Source organism: Hemitrygon akajei, chromosome 12 (genome assembly GCF_048418815.1).
Source record: "Hemitrygon akajei chromosome 12, sHemAka1.3, whole genome shotgun sequence".
NCBI lineage: Eukaryota > Metazoa > Chordata > Chondrichthyes > Myliobatiformes > Dasyatidae > Hemitrygon > Hemitrygon akajei.
In genome coordinates, this window is record NC_133135.1 from 21056037 (window position 1) to 21076355 (window position 20319).

The 20319-nt window shown below is 40.9% G+C and overlaps 1 protein-coding gene across 1 annotated transcript; it reads left to right on the forward strand.

Moving 5' to 3' along the window:
* Window positions 1-1820: 1820 nt before the first annotated feature.
* Window positions 1821-19842, forward strand: LOC140736773 (large ribosomal subunit protein uL18A). The gene is made up of 8 exons (XM_073062690.1): window positions 1821-1966; window positions 3188-3257; window positions 3352-3467; window positions 3577-3711; window positions 7570-7772; window positions 10845-11022; window positions 14156-14244; window positions 15754-19842. The coding sequence occupies exons 1-8, from the start codon at window positions 1964-1966 to the stop codon at window positions 15851-15853; spliced, it is 894 nt and encodes a 297-aa protein (XP_072918791.1). The 5' UTR covers window positions 1821-1963; the 3' UTR covers window positions 15854-19842.
* Window positions 19843-20319: the final 477 nt, after the last annotated feature.

A 20319-nucleotide genomic window follows, 5' to 3' on the forward strand; every position in this document is an offset into this window, starting at 1 on the left:
AGAAGGTTTACAAGGATGTTGCCGGGACTTGAGAAACTGAGTACAGAGAAAGGTTAAATAGGTCAGGTCTTTATTCCCTGGAGCGTAGAAGAATGAGGGGAGATTTGATAGAGGCATATAAAATTATGATGGGTATAGATAGAGTGAATGCAAACAGGCTTTTCCACTGAGGCCAGGAGAGAAAAAAACCAGAGGACATGTGTTAAGGGTGAAGGGGGAAAAGTTTAAAGGGAACATTAGTGGGGGGGCTACTTCACACAGAGAGTGGTGGGAATGTGGAATGAGCTGTCAGATGAAGTGGTAAATGTGGGCTCAATTTTAACATTTAAGAAAAACTTGGACAGGTACATGGATGAGAGGGGTTTGGAGGGATATGGCCCAGGTGCAGGTCAGTGGGACTAGGCAGAAAAATGGGTCAGCACAGCCAAGTAGGGCCAAAAGGCCTGTTTCTGTGCTGTAATGTTCTATGGTTCTCAGGAATGTAAGGGGAAAGCACTATGTGTAGTAGAAGAAGGCAGAATCATGGGAGAGGTGATAGGCAGCTGGAGGAGGAGGCAGAGTGAAAGCTGGATGGGGAAGGGAGGGGGAGGGGATTACCAGAAGTTGGAGAATTCAATGTTCATGCCAAGGGGCTGGAGACTACCTAGATGGTATATGAGGTGTTGCTCCTCCAACCTGAGTTTGGCCTCATCATGGCAGTAAAGGAGGCCATGTATGGACATATCCGAATGGGAATGTGAAGCAGAGTTGAAGCAGATGGCAACCAGGAGATCCTGTCTGTTGTGGCAGACGGAGCAGACGTGCTCGACGAAGCGGTCCCCAATCTGCATTCGGTCTCGCCGATGTAGAGGAGGCCGCACTGGATGCAATAGATGACCCCAACGGACTCACAAGTGATGTGTTGCCTCACCTGGAACCTGGAAGGACTGAATGGTAGTAAGAAAGGAGGTGTAGGGACAGGTGTAGCACCATTCATGGCCCCCAACAGTCCTTCCAGGTGAGGCAACACTTCACTTGTGAACACGTACAAACAAGCTGGAGGAACTCAGTAGGTCGGGCAGCATCCGTTGAAAGGAGCAGTCGACGTTTCGGGCCGAGACCCTTCGTCAGGACTTCCTCGGCCTGAAACGTTGACTGCTCCTTTCAACGGATGCTGCCCGACCTGCTGAGTTCATCCAGCTTGTTTGTACATGTTGATTTGACCACAGCATCTGCAGTGTATTTTGTGTTTACTTCACTTGTGAGTCTGTTGTGTTTTCACAAGGCATGCTCCCCAGTCCAGGCAACATCCTTGTAAATCTGCTCTGCACCCTTTCCTGTAGGGAGGTGACCAGAACTGAGCACGGTCAGGGGTAAGTTTTTCACACGGAGAGTGGTGGGAGGGTGGAAAACACTGCCAGCAACAGTCATGGAGGAGAATATGATAGGGTCTTGTAAGAGACTCTTAGATATGTACATAGAGCTTAGAAAAATAGAAAGCTATGCACTAGGGAAATTCTTGGTAGTTTTTACGTGGTCAGCACAACATTGTGGGCCGAAGGGCCTGTAATGCGCTGTAGTTTTATATGTTCTAAGTTCTCACTACCTTTTTTTCTCTTTTTGCATTATTTATTTAACTTTTTAAATATAAACGTCAACTATTCATTTCCCCCAGAGGCCTTACCTGTAAAGTTCCTCCAGCATTTTGTGTATCTCTGTTGTGTCTCCACAGGATTTTTACCATTTGATTGTTTTGAACGCGCCGCCACTATTGGCGAACCGCTTCTCCCGGTCGGCAGGTGGCGCTGCGGGCAGCGAGCGCAGATTCCGCAGCGCCCTGACACCTCCTGGCACCAAGTCTGCTCCGGCTTCTTACGTAGTGCGCATGCGCACTATGTACGGCCTCTTTTTTCCAGCTGGGCGGAATTCGCCTGCCCCAGAAAATCGCCTGGTCCCGGGTGACAGAGGGTGAAATCCGCTCAAAATGGTTGGTTTGTCTCCAAATAACCATCTGCACTCATCGCTAACTGTTGCCTCCATCCATGGGGGGCTTCAGAAAACGGGCAGCGGGTTGCGGTGCACAGGATGGCATTAGATTATCGGGGAGTTCCAGCGGCCGATCTCTCTCCTCCAACGTGGCCATTGGAGCCGCTCTATAGACAGGGGCTTGGCTGCCGGGCTTCTGGTCTTGGTGCCGCCTGTAGCATTCATGCATTATTCTGCTTTTTTAAAAAAAAACTTTAATTATTGTGTGGTTGGTGCGCGGTTAAAATTATTTTACTCTGCAAGCGATGCTGGCCCACTGGTGTTCTGCTGAAGGTAGGCCCAGGGCTGTGCTATTGCTTAAGGTTAGCTGCTGGTGTTAGCTCTGTCGGAAGTAAACTTTTTAAGTTGCTGGTCTCGATTATGGTTTTATCGTCGGCCTTTTGAATTCTGTAAGTTTTTAAAAGAGGAATCAATTTACAGAGCCGTTTTAACTGTAACTTGTAATGATGCAGCAACTTTGACGGTGAACTGCCCTCCCAAAGCAAATTCAAAGCACGTGAGGTAATTGGAAAATGAAAAAAAAACCTAGTGAAAGGAAGAGATTTTGACCAGGTGTTTTTAAAGGAGAAAATTATATAGCAGACGAGAAGCTGGAAGCATGGCTATCGGCGTTTAATCGTTTAAATGTAGGGGTGCAGAGAGCTCAAATTTCGATTGCTGTACGTATATTTATACGGGTGGTACAGAGTTTTGGAGAAATAAGTGGGGATTGATAGAACAAAGCTTGCATGAGGCTTTGAAAATTGATGTATCACTTAATGGGGAGCCTGTGATTAGAATTTTGGTGCGAAGGAAGTTGGGTACTTTAATGGCTGCGGGAACTTGGGGGCAGCTATGGTGGAGCAAGGTAGGTTGGGACCAGGTGTGTTCTTTTGGAATTGTTGAAACAGAGTGCCTGAGGATTTTGGTATCAGTTTAGATGAGACATGAACAGTTAATCTAATTTTTATGTAAAGGCAGGTTGAACTGTGGTGCAGGGTATGTGAAACGTAGGGAATTAAGTTGTGAGGAAGGCTACACATGGTTATGGGTAAGTTAAATGAGTGGGCAGTTTGGATTGTTTGTATCCATTATTCACAGAATTCTCATCTCGAAGGATTTAAGTATATTGGTCACGTTCACTTGGATTTTGTTCTTACAACTTACTGTTTCTCCTACACAGGGATTTGTTAAAGTTGTGAAGAGCAAGGCATACTTCAAGCGATACCAAGTGAAGTTCAGGAGGAGGAGAGGCAAGTTAACTGTCTGTTTCATTTTTTTAAAGCTGTCCTTTAATGTACCAAGATTGGTGGAATTTTATCTCAACGTTTTATCTCTTATTTTCAGAGGGGAAAACCGATTACTTTGCACGAAAACGCTTGGTGGTACAAGACAAAAACAAGTACAATACTCCCAAATATCGGATGATTGTACGATTCACCAACCGGGACATCATTTGTCAGGTAAAGACCTTGCATTAATAATTTGTGATTTGTATTAGAATCTGTTAAAGTTTGAAAGTTTTGTTAGTTTTTGCATTGATGTACAAAATGATTTTGGGTTCTTCTACAGATTGCATATGCAAAGATTGAGGGCGATGTAATTGTATGTGCTGCATATGGCCATGAATTACCCAAGTATGGCATCAAAGTTGGACTTACAAACTATGCTGCATCCTATTGCACTGGTCTACTTCTTGCCCGTAGGGTAAGTTGAAAAGTTCATTGAATTTTTACTTACATAAATTCTTTGGTATGGCATAACTATTTTTGAGGAAAACCTTTTTCTTGCGTTTCCTGGTGTGGATTACGTACCAATAATTATGTGCTCTGATTTTGTCTATAACCATCCAATTATCTCTTTAATGAAAGCCATTTATTCCTTTGAGATATAGTATGGAATAAGCCCATCTGGCCCTTCAAGCTGTTCATCCAGCAACCCGATTTAACCCTATCCTAACCAGAGGACAATTTACAATGACCAATTAACCTACCAACTGATTCATATTTGGGCTGTGGGAGGAAATCAGAGCACCCAGAGAAAATCCATGTGATCATGGGGAGAATGTATGAACTCCTTACACGCAGTGGCAGGAATTGAAACTGGTTCGCTGGTACTGTAAAGCATTGTGCTAACAACTGTGCCACCCCTATTTATGGCACTTATTGTTCTTTTAATAGCAAAGTATACTTTTAGATGTAGCATTTATGTTGGATTTTGAAATTTTACTAATTGAGGTAGAGATTTAATGTCTCAGGTTTTCATCAGCAAATTGAAATTTTAACAGAGCTGGAAGTCTGAACTGCCAGAAGTAGAGGCACACATAAAATACTGGAGTAACTCAGCAGGTCTGGCTATGGAGAGGAATAAAGAGTCGAAGCAGGCTGAGATCCTGCATTAGGACTTGGGTTGAAACATCGACTTTTATTCTTGTCTGTAGATGCTGCCTGACCTGAGATTTGTGTGTGTTATAGAACATAGAATAGTACAGCACATTACAGGCCCTTTGGCCCACAATGTTGTGCTGACCCTCAAACCCTGCCTCACATATAACCCCCCCACCTTAAATTTCTCCATATACTTGTCTAGTAGTCTCTTAAACTTCACTAGTGTATCTGCCTCCACCACTGATTCAGGCAGTGCATTCCACGCACCAACCACTCTCTGAGTGAAAAACCTTCCTCTAATATCCACCTTGAACTTCCCTCCCCTTAACTTAAAGTCATGTCCTCTTGTACTGAGCAGTGGTGCCCTGGGGAAGAGACGCTGGCTGTCCACTCTGTCTATTCCTCTTAATCTGGGTTACTCTGGGTTTCCAGCATCTGCAGCATCTTTCAATTACAATATCAGTTGCAGCAACATTTTGGGTTCATGTTGCGCTTTCAGTGTCAAAGTATTTCTCAGGATTTTCAAAAATGTTGATTCTGAGACAAGGACGTAGAACAGTTCTAAAAGTTGAGAGAATTTTAATAAAAATTAGGTTTGTGGTTATTCTAGAGGGGGTAGTCATAGTGAAGTACAGCACAGAAACAGGCCCTTTGGCCCATCTAGTCTGTGCCAAACTATTTAAACTGGCTACTCCCATTGGCCTGCACCAGAACCATAGCCCTGCACATCATACTGTCTATGTACCTCTCAGTACTTTCCTTAAACATTGAAATCAAGCTCACGTGCACCACGTGTACTGACAACTCATTCCACACTCTCACGATCCTCTAAATGAAGTTTCCCTTGTGTCCCCCTTTCACTTTTCACCTGTCACTCTTAACCCATGAAATCTAGTTGTAGTCTCACCCAATCTCAGTGGAAAACGCCTGCTTGCATTTACCCCATCTGTACCCCTCATAATTTTATACATGTCTATCAGAGCTCTTCTCAGTCTTCTACATTCCAAGGAACCTATTGAATCTTTCCTTATAATTCTGGTCCTCCAGTCCTGGCAACATCCTTGTAAAGTTTCTCTATACTCTTCCATGCTTATTTACATCTTTCCTGTAGGTAGATGACCAAAACTGCACATAATTCTCCAAATTGGGCTTCATCAATGTCTTTTACAACTTAAACATAACATCCCATCTCCTGCACTCAATACTTCGATTTATGAAGGACAGCATGCCAAAAGCTTGCTTTATGGCCCTGCCTACCTGTGATGCCACTTTCAATGAATTAGGGACCTGTATTCTCAGATCTTTGTTTTACAGCACTCCTCAGTGCCTTACCATACTCTGTGTAAGACCTACTCTGGTTGGTCTCACTGAAGTGCGACACCTCTGCATTGAACTTTATCTGCCATTTTTCCAGCAGATCTAATTCCCACTAGTAGCTCTGATAGACTTCCTCGTTGGCCATTGCACCCCTAATCTTGGTGTCATCTGCAAATTTGCTGATCCAGTTTACCACATTGTCATTGGTAGCAATGATCTGGATGATAAACAACAATGGACCCAGCATTGCTCCCTGTGGCACTCCACTAATTACGTGCCTTCAGTCAGAGAGGCAACTCTTTAATGCCACTCTCTGGCTTCTCCAACAAGACCAGTGTCTAATCCAATTTCCTACCTCATCCTGAATGCCAAGAATTGAACCTTCTTGACCAGCTTCCCAAGTGGGACCTTGTCAGAAGCCTTGCTAAAGTCCAGGTAGACAACATCCACTGCTTTGACTTCGACTTTCCTGGTAATTTCCTCAAAGGCACTCTATAATATAGGTTAAACCCGACACATCATGCACAAAGCCATGCAGACTGTCCCCAATCAGTCTATATCTAAATACTCGTATATCAAGTCCCTTGGAATACCTTCCAGTAACTTTTCCACTACTGCTGTCAGGCTCACTGGTCTTGCCGCACATCTGTTGATTCTGTCCACTTCCTGAGTAAATACAAATGCAAAGCATCTATTCAAGATTTACTCCATCTCTTGGCTCCAAACCATTCTGATCTTCCAGAGGACCAATTTTTGTTCCTTTTGCTCTTAACATCTTTAGAATCCCTTAGGGTTCTTCACCTTGTCTGCCAGGGAATGATTATGCTTTCTTTTAGTCCTCCTAACTTCAGTGTTCTCTTGCATTTCTTGTACTCCAGAAGTACCTTACTTGAATTGACCAGCCTATACCTGCTACACACCACCTTTTTTCCCTTTATCAGGGCCTCAATATCCCTTGAAAGCCAAAGTTCCATAAAGCTGATATATCTAACTTTTTATTCTGACAGGCGCATTTGTAGTCTCAAAATTTCACCTTTGAAGGCTTCCCATTTTCCCAGCACACCTTTGCCAGAAATCAGCCTGTCCTAGTCCACACTTAACACTGGCCAGATTCATAATACCATCCAAAGTGGCCTTCTCCAGGTTAGAATCTCAAATCGCAGACCAGACCTATCTCTTTCCATATTTGAAATTAATGGCATTATGGTCACGAGATGCAATGTGTTCCCCTACACAAGCTTCTGTACCTGTATTATGGAAGGTATTCCAGTATGTAGCTGTCAGGGTTGGAGATTGTACAGAAGACTAGATTTATGTCAAAAATAGGGGTACAAATTGGGACAGATTAAGTTGTGTCCATGAGTTTCAACCACAATGGTTTTAATGTAATGCTGTGGAAAATTCTGCTGAAGGCTTACCAAGTTACAACTTGATCTGTTGTTGGGAAAAATGAGTGATGGGTCAGCAATTTTAGAGGGGAAGTAGCAGGAAGAAGGGAGCTGCCACCTTTAATGTTAACTTGCTTATTTAACAAATCTGGCACTGACCTGACTACTGCAGAAGCAGTGTTTTTCTTCCATCTCTAGACAGCTTTAGTGTTGGATTCATACTAAGGAGTGCGATGGTGTCCCTTCCTTGTCAAAACGCGAAGAAGTTGTAATTTCCCTGTGGGTTTGCAGTTCTGCAATTTACAGTGCTGATAAAAGTCAGGACCCAATTGCTGTGCTTGGGAATTTGATACCCTAAAATCTAGTTGTCCGAAGTGTGTATAATAGATGATTGTCTGGACAATGCAAGGTCTAGGCAATGGTTTTAATTTGAAACAAAATGGACCTCTCACAGTTATATTATCTTAAAACAGCTACTCAACAAATTTGGGCTGGACAAGATCTATGAGGGTCAGGTGGATGTAACTGGTGATGAATACAATGTGGAAAGCATCGATGGAAAACCCAGTGTCTTCACCTGCTATCTTGATGCTGGGCTCGCCAGAACCACCACAGGCAACAAAGTCTTTGGAGCTTTGAAAGGTGCAGTTGATGGTGGCCTGTCTATTCCACACAGGTATGAGAAATTCTCAGTCCAGTTTTCATTAGGCATTTCATCTGTTGTTTCAATTCAATTTCAAGCACTACATTGAAAAGAACAAACATTGTAAAAGCTCAAGATACTGTTGTGAAAGAGGTGTGCCATACCAATTCTTGCCTCAGAGATTGCATTCTGTCTTATCAGGAATAAAGTGGATGGATAGTGTCGAGTAGTTGACAGAAAACAGTATTAGAAATTAATCTCGATGTATTTGTCATAGTCTCTGACTAGTTAAAGCTTTTATGGGATTTTCTTTCTGAAGTAAGTGATTTTTTTTTCAAATACAGTGGATTCCGGTTAATTGGGCCACAGTATGTTTTGGCCCCAATTAAGCGGCCACCCCAATTGTTTGTTTTCATTTAATTATACAGTTTGGAGTAGGCCCTTTGAGGTACGCTGCCCCAGTGACTCCCGATTAACCCTAATCTCAGAACAATTTACAATAACCAATCAATCTATTTCTATGGTCTAGGCAGGAAAGTAGAGGCCTAGAGTAAACCGTCATATTCTGCTTACAGAGACCATCTACCAATTGACACTGGAGTTGAACTCCAGAATGCCATCAGTTGTAATAGCATGTTAGCTGAAGTTCCATGAAAATAGTTAAAAGTAAAAAAGACAAACTCTTGTTTAACTGAGTAATTATGTATTTAAGTGAAATGCAGAACAAATTAGAAGACTATTAATGCTACTATAGATCTGTATCAGTTTCTAATAGTTATTAGCACAGGCACCTGGTGTAACTAATGGACTGTCTTTATACAATTTTCCATGATTGTGTCCTCCAGATCTTCATTTTCATTATATAACATTCAAGATTATTGTTGATTCCTTAATTCTTCAGGGTAGCTAATTTGTTGAAATAGCTTCATTTTTCACTCCTGGTCGTTTCAGGCATCTCCAAGCCTGAATGCTTGAAACTGCAACGAGCAGAACAGTTCTGAATTGTTTTGCTGCTTATTTCTCACCAGAACACAGCCACGTGCCCTGACTCTAGTTAAATAACCAACCTGCCAAATGGCCACACAAGTGCAAATGTCTGATCCTAGTTAGAGATTGTCTGGTAATAGTCTCCTGTCCCAATTAAGTGACATAGTATCCCAAATAAACAAAGTGAATTCTGGCTATCTTCTTGATATAGTTTTTGTTCTTCCCAAATAACAGAGTTGGTCCAAATAAGCAGCTGCCTTGACTAACTGATGACCCAATTAACTGGAATCTACTATTATATTGGTATCTAAGCACACGTGTGATCTCAGAAGCAAGAACCTATGGAATTGGTGCTGAAAACGGTCATTAGAGCATAAAATTCAGAGCAGTGTATTATAGAAACATAGAAAATAGATGCAGGAGTAGGCCATTCTGCCCTTCGAGCCTGCACCACCATTCAGTATGATCATGGTTGATCATCCAACTCAGAACCCTGTACCTGCTTTCTCTCCATACCCCCTGATCCCTTTAGCCAGAAGGGCCATATCTAACTTCCTCTTAAAAGTAGCCAATGAACCAGCCTCAACTGTTTCCTGTGGCAGAGAATTCCACAGATATTGTCAACATTATTGACAATGTTACTACGCTGAGAACCTGGCACAAATTTCCACAGAATGCTGATGTGCTCACATCCTAACAAATTGCTCGTGGTTTGGTTGAGCAGGCTGGGACAAATGGTGTGGCTGCTCAGTGCTGAGATATGGGATTTGGGGCTGTATCTGGCAGGTATTTAATTGCTAGGTACTTGTAGTGCTTTGTCAGACCATCTGGATTTGTGGTCACTCATCACCTCCCTTTGGTCAGATTGGATCTGCTGTGTCCCCTTCTCTTTGGCTTGCTACACATTTCTTCCTCAGAGTTGAGATTCTTGGTGTTGATCAATCTGGTCTGTGGAGAGCAATACAGCCAAGACTGAAAGAAAGTGGTTATCATTGCATGCCCTTTTCTCACTGTTACCATCAGGTAGGAGGTACAGAAGCCTGAAGCACACACAAACAGATTCTCTTCCCCCTCTGCCATCCGTTTCCTGAATGGGCATTGAACCCTTGGACACTACCTCACTAGATTCTATATACGTAGACTGTATTTTTTCTTCTATATTATGTATTGCATTGAACTGCTAATTTAAATTTCGCATCACATGCAGGTGATGATAAATCTGATTCCGGCAGACTGGGGGAAGGGTGTTGAGTCTGTATGATTTAAGTGAACCTATGAAATGTGGACAAGCTGCAACCAGTCCTCAGCAGATGCTACACCTGGCCATATTGGTTGAAGTGCAGTCCTAAGTCATACCCGAGCACAGTTTGGGGGTTCGTCTGTTTTTCAGAGCAGCAATAAAGGGTTCAGGGATTGGCTCGAGGTGCACAATGACTTAGAGATTTCTTGACACAAGGCATACCAGAGGACAGACATCACTAAACTTGGTTCTCTGAGGTTCCTGTATATTTTTGAGTGAAATTTCATAGCCTTTGCTTGTTTTAATCTTCAGTGATTAAAATCTTGTGTTGCTTCTGCAAAGTAAGAGTGAATAGAATACTACAAGTTCAAAGTAAATTTATTATCAAAGTCCATATATGTCACCATATACAATTGTCAGATTAATTTTCTTATGGACATAATCACAATGAAAGACTACACCATCAGGGCAGACAACTGGTGGGCAAAAGACAATGAACTGTACAAGAAACAAATAATAAATAAGCAAGAAATATCGGTTGTGGGAACAGTTCAGTGATGGGGCAAGTGAAGTTGATTGAAAAGCCTTATGATTGAGTAATAACTGTTTCTGAATCTCTGGTGTGTCCTGAGGATCCTGTACCACCTTCCTGAATGTAGCAGCAAGAAGAGGCATTATGACATGGGTGGTGGAGGTCCCTGATGATGGATGCTGTCTTCCTATGAGGGTGCTCCATGTTGATGTGCTCAGCAGAGTTGAGGGCTTTACATGTGATGGATTAGGCTATGTCCACTACTTTTTGTAAAATTTTCTGTTCAAGTGCATTGAAGTATGTCAAAGTTTTAGATACTCATGTCTAACATAATTTAATTTCCCAGCACTAAACGATTCCCTGGTTATGATTCTGAGAGCAAGGAGTTCAATCCTGAAGTCCATCGTAAGCATATCTTCGGGTTGAATATAGCAGAGTATATGCGCTACCTGATAGATGAGGACGAAGATGTCTACAAGAAGCAATTCTCTCAGTACATCAAACATGGAATCACAGCTGATATGGTAAGAAACTACTATAACCTTCATGTTTATGAAGTATGCATTGGATTCTGGCAGAAAAATATGGGGTTGGGTGGTGAATAAACATTAATCTGAAGATCATGTTTAAAGGGATAGAATAATAAAATAAAGGCACATGAACAACTTAGGGCAAAAGAGGTTGAGAGGTGTAGAAGATGAGGTATAGAGCTTGTTTATTCAGAGACTCCCAGGGTGGAAATGGTTAATGAGGCCCCATTGTTTTCAGGTGATTGACATTTCCCTTTAGTTTCCACAAGAGGCAAGTTCTTTGCACGTAGTGTGGGTATGTGGAATGTGCTGCTGGGGTGGTGATAGAGGTTAGCTACATCATACACATTTAAGAAACTTGTAAAAGCACATGGATGATAGAAAAATGGAGCATTATGAATGGTTAGATAATTGAGTAGGTTATAAGGTTGGCAGATAATAGGCTGAAGTATTGTGCTGTAATGTGACGCTTTTTAAACTTGCTATGGGTTACAATGATTTGCAGTAATGGAGTGGTAATTTGCTCAGAATGTAAACTTCTTGGTTTGGAGAAACAAGACGTAATTATACAAGACACTGAGACCTCATTTGGAGTGTTGTGTGCAGATCTGGTTTTAGTTCTCTGCACATGATAAGAAAATGTTGAACTATAGTATTTTGTGGGACTTCAAATTAAATGGATTGGACCAGAGTTATTCAGCTGGTCTACAGGTGGAGAGAGGGTATGATGGATGCTGTTGCTGCTATGGTTGATTGGAGGAGAGTTTACTTGTCCTGAATTGTTGAATTTTCTCTTCATTTGGTGTGTTGAATGACATGTAATTGAATGGTGAATAACATTCTGTCAGATCTATATTGGTACTCTGTAAATCAATCCCATCAGTCCGATTTCCTTTTGATATCACTGATGACGGTTTCTGATGCCTGGGTAGGCAGAGAGGTCTTGGCCATTGCCACTTGCTGTATGAAGAAAACAACCTCTTCAGTTTAACATGGCTAAAATCTCTTTGGAGCCACTGTGTAATGTATATGTATCTCTTATGAAGCCTAATAAACTGCCAGAATGGATGTCAAGATGCTCAGGATTCTCCTTGCACAAAAAATGGGGGTATAGTTTCAAGATAATCGCTAGTCACTTAAAGCAGAGATGTGTAAACTGTGTTGAATCTCAGTAATTTTCTATCCCAGATAATTAGTGTTAGGTATTTGAAGTGGAGTAGATTTTAAAACATCAGGGAATAGCTGAGCAATGTATGTTACCATGATGAATGGTGAGGCAGATGAGGATCCAGGTAGCCTGCTCTTGTGAACTGGCAATAAGTTCTGCACCCTCATTGATCCATGATGAGTCCTCAAGTAGCTCTTTATTTGTACCTTTTCAAACTGACATTTAGGACCTCTTGTCCTTTCTTCCAAATTGTAACTCTCATACATTTGAGTCAAATTGCATCTACCACTGGTCTGCCCAATCTTCTAACACTAGATTAGCCATTCTCCCAATAGGTTGATACTATTCTTGCTTTGTTTCACTTAAATTTGGGATATTCAGTGAATTTTGAAACTTTATGCTATTTTCCACTGGTGAGGACAGTTGTCTGAGGATCAGCTGGAGAGTTGGATGGAGCAATTGCAAATGAAACTTCACCCCAAGTGTGAGATGATCCATTTTTTGGAGGGCAAATGAGATGTGATGTCCACAGTAAATGGGTGTGTTGATGAACAAAGGAATTCTACAGTACCAAGTTTGTAGATCCCTGGAAATAGCAGTACAGCTGAATATAATGAAGCACGTGGCATGCTTGCCGCCTTTGAGTTGGGCACAGAATGTAGAAACTGGAGGCCATGTTACAGCTTTTAAAATTATTTACTAGGCAACAGCTGGAGTTCTGGGTGCCACACTATAGGAAGGATGTGATAGCATTGGAGAGGAAGCAGAGGTTCACAAGGTTGTTGAATTGGAGTTTTAAGTGGAGGCTTATCAGGCTGTTTGTTTTCCCTGGAGAAGAGTGACTGAAGACCTGATGGGGATGTTCCTTCAATGGTGTTAAAATTGAGGGTTGGGTAACCAAGATTAGGTTCAGGTGGGATCTGAGGGTGGAAAATATAGATGGGTACAATGGGATCATGGACGCTGTTGACAGAAACACCCGTACCTGTGCTGTATGGTTCATCGGCATTTGTATCTCAGTAAAAGGTTGTTACAGATGCAGCAGCAATAAATATGAAACTGAGACAGGGTTTAAAACAAATCCTGAGATTTATTAACCTCTACTCAAACTTAGAAAAGTTAACAAACAACTAACTTAACTGAAAGTTAAGAGTTAGGCGGCACAAACATTCAAACTTAGAAACTGTTCTTAACGAGTTCTCATCCAAGCATAGACTTAAAGTGATAAATTCAAAGGTCCGTACGATTTATACAATCAGGAGAGACTTCCCTGAAACCACAGCCGGGAGATGCCTTGTTTGCAGAAATCGCAAGGAAATAAAAGGAACTGACCTTTTGACTGGAGGGTGGTCACTGCACGAACCTTCCTGACCTTGCAGGGGTTCAACTCAAATGTGCATGCCACAATTCCTGAACGAAGTAAAAAAAAAAAGGTCGGTCATTCCCAAGACGCCGAATGACATTAACTTTATCCAAACCTTTGAACTCGGATAACACCAGTAATGCCTTCACTCTCCGATTCTGGACTGTAAAGGGGAAAAACAAATGTGCAACAAACAAAACCAGTGGCGCCTGCAACCGGGAACAACGACGTTGCACAAAAATAAAAATGTGAACTGTCACAGACCGTGGGTTGGTTTAAATATGTTTTGGAACGTGACATCACATCACCCCACGGTCAAGAGACAATTACATCATCCCATTCCCCAGACCATTACATCATCCCACTGTCCCGTGTTCAAACTGTGGGTATGTAACAAGGTGTTTTCAGCACTGATCCTTAGAGACTGCCATTATGCAAAACTCACTTTTTTTCTGTCCCTGTTTTACTTAAGATGGCAAAATGCTATATACCTAATCAATTTTAAAGCTTGCTAAGATTTTGGAAAAGTATACTATATAATATTTACAGTGTGTATAAAATGTCTGATTGTGGGTTGTTCCAAATATTTTATACAGATAGAGGATTTGTACAAGAAAGCTCATGCTGCTATTCGAGAAAATCCTGTTCATGAGAAGAAGCCCAAGAAAGAAGTCAAGAAAAAGAGGTATAAACCACTAATAATAATTTCAAAACTGGTAAAATGTCTTTCTGCAAAATATTCTTTACACAAGTCCTCCTGTGATATTTGGGAGAAAGTAATATTTTCAAATCTTTTTCCATGTAAAATTTATTTTGCTGCACATGAAACGTTGGTGTTCAGCAGTTCCTGTACTTCGATCTATAGCTGCTTGCAAATCATAGCAGGTTCATAAAAGATGAGGGGTATATCTCCAGCAATCACTTAGAAGCACAATTTCTCTGGCAACCATAAATGAACTAGGCTACTGTAGTGCTGCTTTGTATTTATTACACAATTGCAAACTAGAAGTTCACAGCAGATCCTGAAGTACTACAGTTTCAACTTCCTGTTACAAGGAACTTAAGTATTTTAATGAGATTAAAAGCATCAGTGTGTTGATGGGTGTAAAACAATGGCTTGAAGAATATATATTCCCTATCCCACTCAAGATGATGGGATTAACCAATGGGAATGCCATTTAATGACTAGTCAGGAAATTGTCATCTAAAGAAAATGAGCAATAATAGGGAGTGAGCCAAAATAATAAATTGAGGCTATTTTTTTTGTTAGGAGTAAGTTGAGTTTTAAGATGTTTCATGAAATTAAGTTAAGGGTATGGGGCGGGGGTGGGAGGTTTAGGAAGATAATTAGAATTTAGGGTCTTGGCATCAAGATGAGTGGTAATGAGAATAAATTCTGAGGTTGTGGGGCCAGAACTGTATGGGTTCATGTTTTGTAAGTCTTTAGTATGGGAGGAGACGGGGGGGTGGGGGCAGTGGAGTATGAGACAATTGTGATTTGGAAGTAAGTTTCTTAAAATGGGCTTAACATGTGAGGAAAGATTTAAAGGAGATCTGAGGGCAAGCGTTTCCATACGCAGAGCAAGAGCACAGAGGAGATGATAGAAGACTGATAGTAGAATTACAAAATGGCCTAGGGGCAAGTATGTAGACAAAAAGGATTGAGAGAGATGGAGCAAACACAGGCAGATGTGCTTAGTGTAGATAGGCATCTTGTGGCAAAACTCCAGTTAATGAGAATTAACTGTGAACCTACTTCCTGTCACTGTCTTTACTCCTTAGTGTTTATGTTCTTAAATTGATTCTCAACATGTCATTTACCATAAATTTGTTCACTCAAAATGCTCCCATTTATTGGTTGCTTTGATCCATTTTCTTACCCTTTTCACCAATTAGTGACAGTGAAAATTCTTTGTTATCTGCTTACCCCTTACCCTGATAGTTAGTTGTTCCCTGAAACACTAACCCCCTGCTAAACCATTCCTTTATTTATCAGATTCTGTTGATGACTTTTATTTAAGGAATTCCTATTCAGCCTTTTTGCAGGTCATACAATGTCTTTCAGCCCTAAGCTCAAAGTAATAAAGGTTTTGAGATTCTGCCTCATACATTAAAATAAGTATAAACTCTAAATTTTAATACATTACCCAATTCTGCTTTACTAAATATTATAATTTCATTGCTAATTTTGCAGGTGGAACCGTCCCAAGATGTCTTTGCAACAGAGAAAGAATCGTATTGCTCAAAAGAAGGACAGCTTCCTAAGGGCACAGGAACAGTCTGCAGACAGCTGAAGGGTGCTTTCAGAAATTGTTTTAAAAAATCATCTGAATTCACATTAACTAAAATAAATTTGGAAAAAAAATTCTTGTGTTGAATTTTCATGAGTGGAAACCCTGTGAAAACTTTCACCTTCAGTCCCCACGTTGAGAAACACTTTTATTGTAACAGGTATGAGGCATGCAGAGGTTGGAAGCCAGTACCAAATGGGAAGTAAATTTACTTTGCCAAAGAAAGGAATTGTATATTTTCATTGGAAAGTTTGTTTTTATCCTGAAAGAATAAGTAGAATGGAACAATACAGGAGAGTAATGGGAGTCGATCTTAAAGAACCAGGTAAAATTCTGGAGCTTGACAGGTTCGATTCTGAGAATTTTTTTGTAGGACGAATCAGTCTTATGGCACAGAATCAGGTTCTACAGCCATCCATGTCCATGTTGACTTTTATGATCATCCTATTTGCGCTGGTACTGTATTCTATGCATTGCTTTTTTTAAAAGTATCTGTCAAAATACCTCAAGTGGAGTTATTGTATCTGATTCCACCACCACCTTTGGTAGTATACATTCCAGATATCAGCCACTGTGTAAAATACCTTTTCCAGATTTCTTTTCTCTCACCTCTTGTACGTCCCTCTTAGAATTTTCTGTACCTCCAGCAGTTTCCTTTCTTCTCGACCAAGAAAAGCCCAGTTTATCCAATCCCCAATACAGGCAATAGTATATTGTAAAATTCTAAAGCTAGGAGGCATTGTCACATACAAAAGGGGTTTGGGGTTTGTGAATTCCAAAAAATCTAAATGCTTAGAGCTCTTATGTATTTAACAAGACAGATTTGTGAAAAATATGGTGATCAGATGGGAAATAGACCAAGATTCAATTAGTCTTTGAAGGGCAGTAATACCCTTGTGCCATTTTATTGCCAGAGCTGTATTATCAGATTGAGGAAATATTTTCTCCTGAATTTGGCTCAAAGTCTGCCTTGAGTGTAAAACAGTATTCATGTACTCCTTTTTAATGGCATGGTTGATTTAGCTCTTCATGTTTTGGATTTGGTCTTAACTGTATGAACTTTCAGCTTGCAAGATACTTGAATTTGTTATAAAACAGAACTTCACCAGTCTTATACCCTTACTATCCAGTAAGGGTATAATCTGTCCTTCAACCTAGTGGTGTGTATCAGGCTTTTGTATCTTATGCCTGACTGTGAAGAGGGGAGAAGAGAATACAGGATGGATGGGATCTTTGATTATGCTGCCTACTTTACTGAGGCAGTGAGAAGCGCAGATGCTGTGTGAGGGGAGGTGGTTTCTGTGATGTGCTGAGCTGTGTCTCCAACCCTGCAGAAGGTCCTGCTGGGATTAGGGCATTATTAATATCCTACTAGAGAATCATGAAGACAGTGGCAGTAATCTGGGAAGTGGAAGTTCTGAATTTTGGTAAGGGAATTGAGGCTTATTATCCAAATGGAGAGTAATAGCAGGCAGGTTCAACAAGTAGTTAAAGGCAAATGACGCATTAGCCTTTGTTGTAAGAATAGGCAAGTTTTATTACAGTCATTTAGGGTGTTGTAGAGGACATGCATTGCAGGGTGTCTTGGAGGGCCACCAGGCTAAATCATTTAAGGGGTGAAAACATGGAGCCAACATAATTGTCACAAACATGAGGAAATTGACGTAGCTGGAGGGAATCTGTAGTCATGGGAACCATATACAGACACCTGATAGCCTGCTAAGTAATTAGGAAAATTGAAAGTTTATATTGTTAGGAAAACTGATGACAAGAGAAAATCTGCAGATGCTGGAAATCCAAGCGACACAAAACGTTGGAGGAATTCAGCAAGCCAGGCAGATGATGTTTCAGGCCCAAACTCTTCAGCAGACTCACACAAAGGAGGTTATACTTAAAACATTGAGACCATAACTGATATAAAAACAATTTTGTTTAAGGAAGCATGCAAGTTGTAGGAAGCAATAATGAGACTTAACCAATACCTCATTAATTGGTTATTTTTATGAATAAAGATTGGACAGGCTTGGCTTGGAGTTTGGAAAAGTTAGAGGGAATTAACATGAAATAAATTCTTAAAGGGACGTCCTCAAAGATAATTGTGGGAGAATTTAGAACTAATCTTAAACATAGGTGGTTTATAAGTAAAATAACCTCAGGCTTGCAAGTGTTTTTAATTTTAGAGGTGGAAGCATATTTTTTGAATATTTTGTAATGGTAAGGGTTTAAAGGTCACTAGATAGGTGAGACAGCAATTGAAGTTAGCTGACCAGACAACAGTAAGATTGAGAAATGAACATAAAGCATAAAGTAAAGGCAACATTTTAAAGCAGCATGTCGAGTTTAAAAAGCATGTAAGTTACATTGGTTTTAAACTGAAATCTCAATTTCAATTGTTAAACCTTGGGTGTATTCTGGGCACTTGAGATCTGACTTGGGGGAAGATGTACAAGAGTTTTGTACGTTCATCCATATAGATGAACAAAGGGACCCTGGGGTTCAAATCCATACATCCCTCAAGGTCGCTGCATAGGTTGATAACTATGGGATGCTAGGCTTCATTAACGGGGATTGAGTTCAAGAGTAGAGAGGTAATCTTGCAACTCTACAAAACTGGTGAGACTGCACTTAAAAGTATTGTGTTCAATTCTGGTCACCTCATTATAGGAAGGATGTGGAAGCTATGGAGAGGGTGCAGAGGAGATTTACCAGGATGTTGCCTGGATTGGAGAACAAGTCATATGAAGTAAGGTTAGCAGAGCTGGGACTTTTCTCTTCTGAGAGTAGGAGAATGAGAGGGGACTTGATAGAGGTCTACAAGATTGAGAGGCATAGATGGGTAGACAGTCAGTACCTGTTTCCCAGGGCACCAACAGCAAACACCAGAGGGCATATGTACAAAATTAAGGGAGGGAAGTTTAGGGGAGACATCAGGGGTGAGTTTTTTTACACAGGGTTGTGAGTGCCTGGAAATGACTTGCCAGGGATGGTGGTGGAGGCAAAAACATTTGGGGTATTTAAGAGCCTCTTGGACAGGCACATGGATGAAAGGAAAAGAGGGTTATGGGGTAGTGTGGGTTTAGTACTGTTTTAAGGATTATATGGGTCAGCACAACATGGAGGGCTGAAGGGCCTGTACTGTGCCGTAGTGTTCTATGTTTCTATAGTTTTGATGAAATCCTGTGAAGAACTGCTTACCTAAGAGGAATAGGTAATTAATAGGTAATTCCTTACCATTAAAGGAATAGGGAAGTTGGTCAACATCCAGAGTAGCAAAAACTCCACCCCAACTTGAAACAATTTTTCCATCATTTGACTTGTTACAACACTGCACCCCAATGGTGTGCACTGCACTATAATAAAAATAGAAACCTGAGGAAGGCAGTCATGTGGAAAGGACAGGAAGTTACCAGAACAGCAGTTGTTACAGGTTCTTAATAAGGCTTAAGAATGGTTCTGTTCACCATCCAGATCAGTATAATACTAAATTACCTCATTACCAGGCTATATTTAAGGGAATGCCATCCATGCTGGACACATAGAACTGGAAAACAAAACAGTTAATTTAGAAAGCCACAGTTGTGATTGTGGTTTCTTGTCACTCAGGCCCTGAAACTTGCAAGTTGCATCCTCAATCCTCAGATTTTTCATAAAATAGGTAGTCATAAAAACGAAATCAGAATTAGAGGGCTGCTTGGCATAGCAGATCTTAAGTATTCTGTAAATTTGATTTTGAAAATTAGTTACCAATGCTTCAATGTGGATCCTCCAAAACCATGCACACAGGACAGGAACTTGTACACAACTTAGAGGGAAAATGAGCAACTAACAATTAAGTATTCATTGACAATGCATCACCATTAAGGAAGAGGCATGTAGCTGATTTATTGATTACAAAGTAACAAATTTGTGTGACAGCATCAAAATAGAAGGAACTGATTCTGACAAAGCCCTAACTGCTATGCACCTACTTGACAATAAAAAATTGACTCAGAGTTGTTTGATTCATTCTTAAAGGAAGAGCTTACAAAGTTAAGATGTGAAATGAAATACAATTGTTTAGTACATCGCTCTTCCTTTACAAGATAATGCACCATGTGTTCAAATATTTTTATCCTGGCAAAGCTCTTGTTAGATGAGCTTCAGAAATTATGGATAGCACATACAGGGAATAAAATGCATATAAATTTATTACCTAAAAATCTGGCATCTGCAAAGAGGAGCAACACGAGGAAATCTGCAGATGCTGGAAATTCAAACAACAACACACAAAATGCTGGTGGAACACAGCAGGCCAGGCAGCATCTATAGGGAGAAGCGCTGTCGACGTTTCGGGCCGAGACCTTTCGTCAGGACTAACCAAAAGGAAAGATAGTAAGAGATTTGAAAGTAGTGGGAAGAGGGGGAAATGCGAAATGATAGAAGTCCAGAGGGGGTGGGATGAAGCTAAGAGCTCGAAAGGTGATTGGCAA